General features: G+C 48.5%; 1 protein-coding gene across 1 annotated transcript; it reads right to left on the bottom strand.

The window, feature by feature from the left end:
• Nucleotides 1–282: 282 nt before the first annotated feature.
• LOC109771659 (aquaporin NIP3-1) lies at nucleotides 283–5,261 on the bottom strand. Its single transcript, XM_020330358.4, has 4 exons — nucleotides 4,372–5,261; nucleotides 979–1,404; nucleotides 822–883; nucleotides 283–726 (listed from the first exon to the last, which is right to left on the bottom strand). Exons 1-4 carry the CDS (start codon nucleotides 4,585–4,587, stop codon nucleotides 531–533), a joined length of 900 nt encoding a protein of 299 aa, XP_020185947.1. The 5' UTR covers nucleotides 4,588–5,261; the 3' UTR covers nucleotides 283–530.
• Nucleotides 5,262–10,856: the final 5,595 nt, after the last annotated feature.

Raw genomic sequence — 10,856 nt, 5'->3', positions numbered from 1 at the left:
GAATAGTATGGCCACACAATTTTTTTGAAATAGGAAATGCAGGCGGGTTAGCCTAAAAAAAGGAAATGCGGATGGATACAATTTTTTTTTAGAAATAGACGATAGTACATTCACACAGCAGATGCCCAGCCGTCAGCCGGCGCATGGGCGTAATGTTTATCCTGACACGCCAGGGCGCACGTATATACTCCCTCCGTCCCATAATATAAGAACGTTTTTGATACTACTGTAGTGTCAAAAACGTTCTTATATTATAGGACGGAGGGGGTATATATGAGTAAATAAAGCACAAGTCCACGCCGTTCTGGACGTAGCAGAACGGCGTTAATTCATTTATTACAATCACGGGACACAAATATGCTAAGCAGTCACGGTGTGCCCGTGGCACTGGAACATGGAAATCGTACGTAGTAGGAGTAAAATAGTTGTTACCGGCGTCCGTACGCGCCCGGTTGTTGCTGCTCGATCGACGATGCCATAGACCAGCAACCAACCGTGCATGCACGGGCCTGAGTTTGCGTGCACGTCGATCAGCGTCGGAAGCTGCGCTGCGGGCGCGGCGTCTCGCCGTTCACGTCCCTGAGCTTGACCAGCTTGTACACGCCGGCGCCGCACACCGCGCCCAGCGTCGGCGCCACCAGGTATATCCACAGCTGCCTGTAGTTCCCCGCCGCCACCGCCGGCCCCAGCGTCCTCACCGGGTTCATCGACCCTCCCGTCGTCGGCCTGCCACACACGCACGCACAGTCATCATTAGAGACCACGCGCTACCTCTGGTCTGGAGAGTTCATTCACACGCACGTTGCGTTGCGTAAACTTACCCGGCCACGAGGATGTTGAGCGTCACGGCGGCTCCCACCGCGATCCCGGCGAGCTCGCCCACCTGCACGTACGCAACGACGGCAAAGGATTTAGTCATGGTCAGATCGTACACGCGTGGGGCGGCGAGGATTCAGTCATGGTCAGCTAGCGACGTACCGCGCGGGTGTCAGTGGCGACGGCGGTGACGACGAAGAGGAGGTTGAAGGTGATGATGAACTCGGTGAAGAGGGCCTGCGCGGTGGAGATGGCGACGTCGGGGACGGTGACCCCACCGGAGAGGAACGGGTGGAAGACGCCCTTGAGCGCGAACCCGGCGCAGATGGAGCCCAGCACCTGGGCCGTCACGTAGGCCGGGACCTGGAGCCAGGGGAAGTGCCGGAACGCCGCGAAGGCGATGGTCAGGGACGGGTTCAGGTGCGCGCCGGAGATGTGGCCCGTCGACAGGATGATGGTCGTCACCGCCAGGCCCGCGCACGCCGCGTTCCCGAACGGCGAGATCACGCCGCCGTACTTCTGGTTCACGATCGGCGCCGCCGTCGCGAAGAAGATGAGGATGAACGTGCCCACGAACTCCGCGCCCAGCTGCACCAATGTAGTAAATTCATGGGTCATGGCCCATGCACGTCCGACAAAGAACAAACAAAGCCCATTTCGCATTCTTTTTTCTCTTTCTGTTCGACTGTCAACTGTGAAGTTGCGTTAGAATTCAGCGGTCTTGATCATCAAGCACTAAATAAAAGTTGAAATGACAAACTGTTTTTGCCATCACATGCCGATATCCCGTTGGATTTTACGCGGAGTTGCGGACAGAGTCAGATCGGACATGTCACAGGTGAACGAGACGTCCAAAGGGAAGCAACCATTCTCGTCCCTCACGGGTGGCAAAGGCTGAGGCGATCTATTGAGTCAACTATGAGTCTTGGACATGATTGTCCTCTCATGTCACGTCCAGGAACAGGAACCTTACCCGAGAAATAATTGTACTTCAACTCCAAGCAAAGATCACATCGTCTTATCAACGGTGTCATTGCCAGTTTTCCAACCAAAACATGCATCATGCACCCCCACTACAACAAGTCTATTTTCATCTAGTTTTTTGTTTGTTTTTTTAGGCAATTCTATTTTCATCTTTTTTAAGGGATATTCCATTTTCATCTAGTGAGTGCATGTTGATGGGAAAAAAGTTTTTTTAGACATGATGGGAAAAAAAGTGTGGCCCAACTTACATTTTTTTCTTTTGAGGGAAGGCCCAACTTACATTACCAACGCCTAAAAAAAAAATCTTTGCTTGGAGTTCCCTCAAAAAAATAAAAATGAAATCAGCCCCATACGGGGCGATAGCGTAGTTCCCAAACAAAAGCCCAATGCCAGAAGGTCCATGTCAGCCGCATGTTTGATTTGCCACAGCAGAGAAATAGCAAGCCCACTACAAAAGAGAATGTAGACATTTTGCCAGTCTTTTTATTATTTCAAAACGGTATTTTGCCAGTCTTAATTTTTTTAGTTGGAATTTGTTGCAGCTACATTAAATTATCAAGGTACACACCGAGGCCACCACCTACCTAACACACGTCGGTGGTATTTGAAACCAAGTTTTAAAATCCTATTTCTGCAACCTTCTCTAGCTAGTTCGTGTGCGACTTTATTGGCCGAGCATCGCAACCATAGCACCCTAAATTCCTCAAAAGAACTGGATGGATTGTATTTTCCTGACAAATCTATACTCCAATAAAACTAAGAAATGGAGTATGTTGGATTACGATGTCATTGGAATTTTCCAAAAATACTAGATACACACTTTTCAAAAAATTTATCCATAATTTCATACTTACTCATTATGCATGTGAAACGCAACACCTATCCCACAAAAACACATAGCACCTAGTGTAAAATCCTAGATCCACCACTAGGTCCAATTGCAAGGGAGTGGTGTGTCAAGTCATGCAATCTTAACTTGGTGCTATTGTAACACACTATATTTATCAGCAACATTTTTATTGCATCCTAACGCTTGAGATGAAATAGCTTGATTTTTTTAATAATAATGACATATTTAGTTTCAAGGTTATACACAGGGTTAGATGGAAACAACGGACGAGCCCAACTCAAGCAAACTTATTGCAATGCACAGGTCGGGTATCCCTTCCGTCCCTTTTTGTAAGGTTACCTTTTTCCTAAATTCAAAATTTTGTGTGTTTGACTAAATTTACGAGAAAACTATTAATGTCTGCAATAGTAAACAAACAAAAATATGGAAATGTATTTCCAGATGTGGATCTAATTATACTGATTTGATTTTGTAGGTGTTGATATTTTTTCTATAAACTCTGTTAAGAAAGAACTTTCTTTTTGAAAAAAACACCTTATAAAAAGAAATGGAGAGTGTATATACATAATAAGTGTACAAAGCATAATGCCACCGATCAATCTAGAACTCTCCTCTGTGTTCTTTTTACCGAAAATTTGTGAAGTTCACACAATTTTCATGACTTCAAAAGAAAATGCTACAACCACAAATATCGTACGAAGAGTTTCCCCTATAATTTAATACTCTTAGAAGAAATTGATATAGAAGTTTTTTCCCATACTATTCTTTAAGAAAAGGAGCATGGTGATATTAAAGGGCAAAATTTTCAATGAAGACCATGTTTTCAGCCATTCAACTTAATTTTTGAGACGTCAGAATAGATTGGATTGGTTTGCGTCAAATCTAGTTTGTACTATTTCTATTGTTAAGTGATTAAGTGATGTGTTCCTGATATATTTTAAGATCTCCGCAAATTATTTCCCCTCGAGTTCACTAGAGAGTGGCTATCCGGGTTGTTAGGCAATATTATTACTTCAAACTAATGCTGGTTTACCGCAAAAAAGAAACTAATGCTTTTTATTTGAAGGAAGCCCATAATGGCTTGCTTTATTAACTCAACAAAATATTTATGTCATCGGCTAGTTTATCAAGGAGTAAACTAGGGGGATCACCATCCCAAATACTAGAAAGTTTATTATAAAAACTAAATTGAGCTAGCTCATGGGCAACACTATTAGCCTCTCTAAAACAGTGCATAAAGTTTACCGCAAAAAAGAAACTAATGCTGGTTGGATGATGCCATTGGGTTTGGGGGCCGAACGATGAACGGAACGTTGAATAATTTCAAAGAAACAAAGATTCTTTAGAGTCATGACTGCGTAGAGCCAGACACGAACTTTTGTACTGTTGCGGTGTGTGCTGTACACGAGCAGGGCCATACGTCCTGAAACTGGCCGTGTTTTGTTGTCTCTGCGTGCATGTATAACATTGGACCGTCCCGTACTACATACGGTAGCTGGACTGCAGAATGTCTCCTGCACAGTTCCGGAAAGGAAGAGAAATCCATTTCCAGATACGGAACTCGGGAAAAGAAAAACCTCACAATAACAGCAATACTCATATCCATGGCGTGACCAACCGAAGAGTAAAAATAAATATAGTGCAGAGAGAGAGAGAGAGAGAGACCGAATATAGCGTGACAATGTGCACGTGCATGGCCGCGAGCGCGACGTCCGGCATACCTTGCGGGGGAGCGAGACGTCCGGCGCGGGGATCTCCAGGACGCAGGCGTTGGGCGACATCCACGCGTCCACCGGCAGGCATCTGCACCGCGGCATCGACTTGCGCTCGTACGACAGCGAGTCCACCCGCGGCCCCGCGAACAGCGGCGCCGGCGTGCCCGGCGTCGCCGGCGCCGACAGGTTCGGCGTCTCCGCCCCAGCCGCCGCCGCCTCCATCACACCACTCTGCTAATCAAGCTGCCAACCCCCTCTTCTCCCTCTCTTTTTTTCGGGTTTTTTCAAGACGAATGCGGTGGTGGAATGGAGATAGGAGGCTCACTAACTACATGATTTGACGGTTTTTGCGAAGGTGATGATGCTACGGCAATGGACGGATTATCTCCAGCAGGATCACAGGACCGCGACTGATGGCTACGACTAGCGATACATGATTGGAGTTTCTGTCAACTTTTTTTTTGTTGATTTTTTGGGCTGGGTGGCAAGAAAAGACGGCGGACAAATTTACATGATATGGAGGCTTTTCTAGATTTCGTGCTAAGGACTCGGTGCGGGTGAATCCAGCCTACTAGATATGCAACTCTGCAACCTTTTGAAACTAGGAGGGAAGTGACTGATTTTTTTGTGGTTTTCTGGGTTGGATCTGGGTCGATGCTGGAGATGGTGTGCTCTACATGATTCGCAGGTTTTTTCCCAAGGTTTGGCTAAGGAATCGGAAGGGGAATGGTGCCCAGCTCTAACGATCTCAAGAACAGGAGTGATCACTCTAGGGTTGGAGCAGAGGAGAAATGGAAGCGCATTCGGGTTGCAGGAACAGGAACGGGGAGTGGAAATGCAGGTGGTGTCAATGGAGGTCGAAGGCGAGGAGGAAGGAGCAGTGGGATGGGCGGGATGGAGTGGGTGTGGACGGAGCCGTCTATCTATATAGCCGAAGTAACAGAGCACATGAGGCGACGGATCGAGGTCAATGGCTTCCTCCACTTCTCGAGGCATCTTTCTCTCCCCAACTGCTCTTCAATAATGCACGCCGACTAATCACAGGACATGGAGGGGATCGAGATCGCGTCATCAAGAAATCCCTGAATTAAACGAGTGATGATCGTAGCATTAGTTTAAGAAGACAAGCAAACAAGCAGTGGAGTGGAGCGGGCGCTTCATCAGGTAACTGCCAAACTGAAGAGAATATCTTCACTAAGTTTCTGAAACCATCGTTTTTCATCGATCAAACAATGCGGCGTGAGCGTGACCCCGGCATGCAAATTGTCGTTTCAATCAACGTAGTACTGGCATTTTGCTCCGTTATTGTGCTGGCGCGACGTTGATCATTGCTCCTTGTTTAATCGGATCCCCCGGTCAAATGATGCTGTTGTTAAATTATTGCATGATATCACCCGGTGTTTGGAACCATGCGCGTGCAGTTTGATCGAGGAAATAGTACAATATGATATCACCCGGTGTCGGCCATGCATGTAGGGGGGCGCGCAATCAGGCGATCTTTCACTCTTCTGAACCCGAAGGTTCCTAACCATGCTACTACATCCATGGTCGCACAACAAAATTATTTACCCTAGCACACCGAGCCATTGTCCTTGGTTTTTACCGTGCTACTAGTAGATGCATTGAGAACTAACTGATGCAGTTAGCACTCAATAAGTACTGGAGCTCCTACACTGCTAACGACGTATTGTATAGTGTATACCTGCCTAGAGAGTTAATAAGACTCAATCAGAGGAAAATAAAAAAGAGTTAGGGCCTGTCCACTTGATCCTGTCATGTGCCGTGTTGGTTTTGCAGCACGACTGTACACCTGTTCGTGCTGGATTACTGGTGTGTGGTTTTGGCAATGTCCAGATCATGGTAGTCAGTAGTCACCTGCCCTCACAACCTCCACTTGTTCAAATCGTTGTTTGGTTACCTTTTTAATACCTCTCTGACTTGGAACAGCAGGTAGTATTCAGTATCAAATGAATGGAGAAATGGCCATGTACACATTCACTTCATGACAGTGGCATCGACACTCCACCTCCCTTCCATGTGGATAATGCGATCAAGCCGTCGAAATCGACGAATCCAGTGATGGGAGCTTGAATCTACTGCAATGAATGCTGATTGACGAATACCGGGAGATCAGATCGATGAACGGCTGAAACGAACATCACCGGTTTGAAATCTGAACAACAGAGAGTGTGCAGCAAACTGTGTCCTTCTCGACCAGACAGCATGTATGAGTGCTACATCCAATCATAATTTTTTCGCGATGATGCCGCCAATCATTCTGTGGCTAATTAATCGCAAAAGCCTCTTCCTTAAATGCTCTGCGGGCCAGATCGAAGAAATCATCATCTTTCCCTGAAAAAAAAAAGTTGGAAGAATCGCACACGTCTTGTGTGCGTAAAGCGATGCCCGGATTTGACAAAGCGGCTTTTCTCTGAAGAACGTACGTAACCTAGGTTAGCTTAGCCGCTGACACCGCGATTAAAAGACTGTGCTTGCACCGTGGACCGACAATTGTCCGCGGAATAATCTTTGTGCGACAGATCACAGATCTCACGATCCAGACGATAGTTTCGCCCACTAATCCACGCGCGCTTTACACTCTGCGAATAATTCAGTGTGCAGAAGCATCTGAAGCAAAAGGCGCAGCGCATCTGAAGAAAATCAGATGGGCAGCAGCTGCAGCGGAGATCAGATCGAGTGTTACATTCTTCTGCAAGCTTAACTTCCTATCGCGAATAGGCATGGTATGATCGGCGGCGCACGTTTCAGACGATGCCTTCCTTGACTACCCACTGACACTTCGTAGCCGTAGGGCGGGAGCGGAACGGTACTGGCGGAATGCCGTGCGCCCGGCGCGGAGTTACCCCGGCAGCGGATAAACAGACAGGTTCGCATGTCATCTCGCGATGAGGGAGAGGCGAGGGGCAAGCAAAACCTCTCGCACGCCGCTGCTTTTCCCCGTCGTTTCGTGCTCTAGCCAAGCCAAGGAGCTAGCTAGCGAGAGCTGCTGAGGGCTTTGTGCGAGGTTAGCCTAGCTCCTAGGGCCTTTGTGTGACCTGCACTACACGGATGGATGGATCGATCCATGGACGAAAGTGGCAGCAACTGTTCCTACAGTAAGCTATCTATGGCTGCTTTTGCTCTGAACCGTCGGTTTGGTTCAGTCTGAATAAGCCCGTCGCCGAATGGCACATTCCACCGCTGCTCTAGTCATTTGGTCGATGCCCGACGGAGCATTGCGGACTAGACAGCACCCCCCCTTGTTCCGCGTTAAAACTGCCGGTGTGCATTGACCAAGATGCGCTCTCCAGACGTGATCCTTCGTAAGTTCGTAGTGTGTCGATCGGTACATGTAGGAGTAGCCTTGATTATGCTCCCGAGCTCATTTTAGCTCGGTGAACAGTAAAACGAAAAAAATTCAAAAAAATTCAAAAAATTCCATTTTTTTTTGAGAGAAACATTGACAAAAGTTCCAAGTGCCTGTAAAAATTTATCATGAAATCACAATCCGGTAAGGCGTGGCAAAAAAAAAAATTCAGTGCTTCAAAATGCTTTTGAAAGTAGCTTTTTCAGAGTACTGCTTTTGTTTTTTTGCCATGCCTTCTAGGAATGTGATTTCCTGACGAATTTTTGCAAGCACTTAGAACTTTTGTCAATATTTCTTTCAAAAAAAATTGAATTTTTTTTATTTAGTTTTGATTTTACTGTTCACCGGAGCTCATTTGAGCTCGGTGCAGAAACTCCGCGTCCTGATCGCCATCGCCAGCGAGCGTCAGAGAAAAAGGCGAAAGCACTAGATCGATGTAGTGTAGGCCTCGCTTTTGCTTTTCCCTGGAAATTGAAATGATCCGTCAGCCATGAGATCCAGCAGCACGCCAAGAAATAGCTGCTCCCACGCCTGCAGCTACCTGCATCATCATTTCCCCTGTTGAACCTGCCCTGCCGCCGGACCCTGGCTGAAAGTACCAGTACCAAAGTCCACTGAGGCCTGTTTCTTTCTGCAGCACCGAGGGGCCCCTCGTTGGCGCCGGCCACTGCGCCCGTGAGAACGAAATGTGAGGCGAGGAGTCGCTCGCTCCGATGCCAATCGATCGCGCACACCATCACGCCTGGTTTCTTTCTGCTCGATCTGATCTCTAGTTCGTAGCATGTACTCTCTCCGGTCCATTTTAGTCTGCATATAAGTTTTGTTCGTAGTCAAAGTATCTCTACTTTAACCACACTTCTGAAAAAAATATCAACATTCACAATGCCAAATCAATATTGTTAGATTCCTCATGAAATTTAGTTTCTTTGTGTATATATTTGATGTTGTAGGTGTCAATATTTTTTAATATAAATTTGGTCAAACTTTGCAAAGTTTGACCTGATAAAAATCTAATATGCGGAATAAAAAGGACCGGAGGGAGTATAATAAGAGCGTCTACAAGCGGACCTCTCGAACCAGTCTTAAGCATCCACGCAAGCCGCCCGGTCATGAAATTTGGACCTAGACGGGCCTCTCAAACCGTCTTCAAACGTCCGGACTGATCGGCACCCCCATATCCAGCCCAAATATGGGGCTGATATGGGGCGGTCCGGGCCCGCCCGCCTCGTCGACTTGGCCCAGCCTGGCCCACGGCTGCCCCACAAATATCGTCGTTCGGAAAACCCTAAACTGCAGTCAATCCGAACTCCAGTTCACTCCCCTCTCCGTCCACTCCACATCCGATCCCCTCCAAATGCATCTGATGGCCGGCGACCGAAGCAGTGCTGCCTCCGGTGGGGACTCCGGCTCGGACGACGACTGGTCTAGCTTGCTGCGCGAAGCGGACCCCGATGATGTGGGGGAGGTCGCCCTCCGCATCGCATTGAGGCGTTCAATCGTCGACCAAGGCGGATCCACTTCGCCAGCGCCTGGCGCTCGTCGACGCAATGCCGGCGACATCGCCGGCCCTTCCCGCCCGGTGCGCAGCTCCGGCCACTCTGCTCCACTCCTCCAGGTACGCCGCCCACCACCACCAGCACCCTCTGCTCCGGAGGTGGTGCCCGGCCACCGCTGGGTTCTCGTGCCCGCGGCGGGGCCGACGCGCACTCGGACGCCCGAGTCGGAGGCACGAGCAGCCCGGCGCGAGCGGCAGCGGGCGAGGGAGAGGGCAGCGGCGTCCGAGTCAATGTCCACACGCCGGTCGATCCGGAGGCAGCGCTCCTCGCTTCTGTCCTCCGTCGCTCGCTCAGGACGGCGGAGTCGGATGCGCGGCGCCTCCGCCGCAAGAATGCCAAGGCGCTCCGACTCGCCATCGAGGTTTCAGAGCGCGAGGCAACAAAGGAGGCGGCGTCGAAGGTGAAGGCGGCCCGCCATGCCTAGGAGCAGGACCGCCTGCTCCACAGGCTGTCGGGCATGAGGTGCAGCTCCGATTCGGATATGACGGACGGCTCCACCTCCATCTCCAGCTCCGACGATGACGCGACTCCGCACGCCGACGCCTACACGAAGAAGGGGCACAGCCGCGCTGACAGTTGGAAGGGGAAGGGGCCGGCGAGGAAATGGTGACTTCCTCCGCCCTTCCTTGTTGTGTTTATATTTTATCTATGTTTGTAGTATGGATTTGCACTGTCCGCCGTTGAACTCCGATGAATCATGTTCCTTTTGTCCGGCTAATCCGATAAACTAAGTTATGATCATGTGTTTTACGTAGTGTTGCATGAACTGCCTGGTTTTGAGGTTTAGAATATAAAGGACGTGAGTGTGGAAGACGAAATATGAGGCGTCCGGACGCGTCCGTGGGCGTTTGAGGGGTCGGATTTGCCCAATGCGGCTGTAGATGCTCTAACGGCGTATAAAAAGGCCGAGGTCTGCAGCTGCATGCATGCCAAATTGCCAATGTCCTCGTCATTTCATCATTCACTAGATCGGCAACGCGCCTTGGCGCGAGGGTGCCGGTCCAACCGATATGGCCAAGCAGTGAAGATCAAACCGCATGATGCATTAGTAGGAAAGCAAGTTTAGCACATGTAACAGGACAACTTAATCAAAGAGGTGCTACTTGCCGAGACCCAACTCCCGTGTGTGTGTGTGTCTATTAAGGATGGAAATGCAGAGACTATATCAGAAAGGAAATGTATCAAGGAATTAAACCAAAAAAAGCTCAATGATCAAACCTCTGATATAGCTCTTTTGAGCCACGAAATCCAAAACAATATAGTAGTGCAATGTTCGACACTGAAAGTAATTCATCACATATTTGACCTCATGAATTGTTCAAAACAATAAATAAGAAGTGCAGCTTGCCGCACCCCCACCAGGTGCAGCCATACCCAACCCGCTAACAAAGTAAAATACAACATAGCATGATACCTATGAGGTGCCAGAAGAATAATTAGATAGCTATGATGGCTGTCAATTCTGATGGGCCGCTGACCAAAGGATTATAAGCATTTCATGTCAAATATGTAGCAACAGCAAGCAATTATCCAGGTTATGTAGACACAAAGGATAGATACTTGATATA

The sequence above is a fragment of the Aegilops tauschii genome, chromosome 1 (assembly GCF_002575655.3).
Source record: "Aegilops tauschii subsp. strangulata cultivar AL8/78 chromosome 1, Aet v6.0, whole genome shotgun sequence".
Classification (NCBI taxonomy): Eukaryota; Viridiplantae; Streptophyta; class Magnoliopsida; order Poales; family Poaceae; genus Aegilops; species Aegilops tauschii.
Note: the sequence above shows the minus strand (reverse complement) of the source record. Positions and strands in the feature narration are given on the sequence as shown.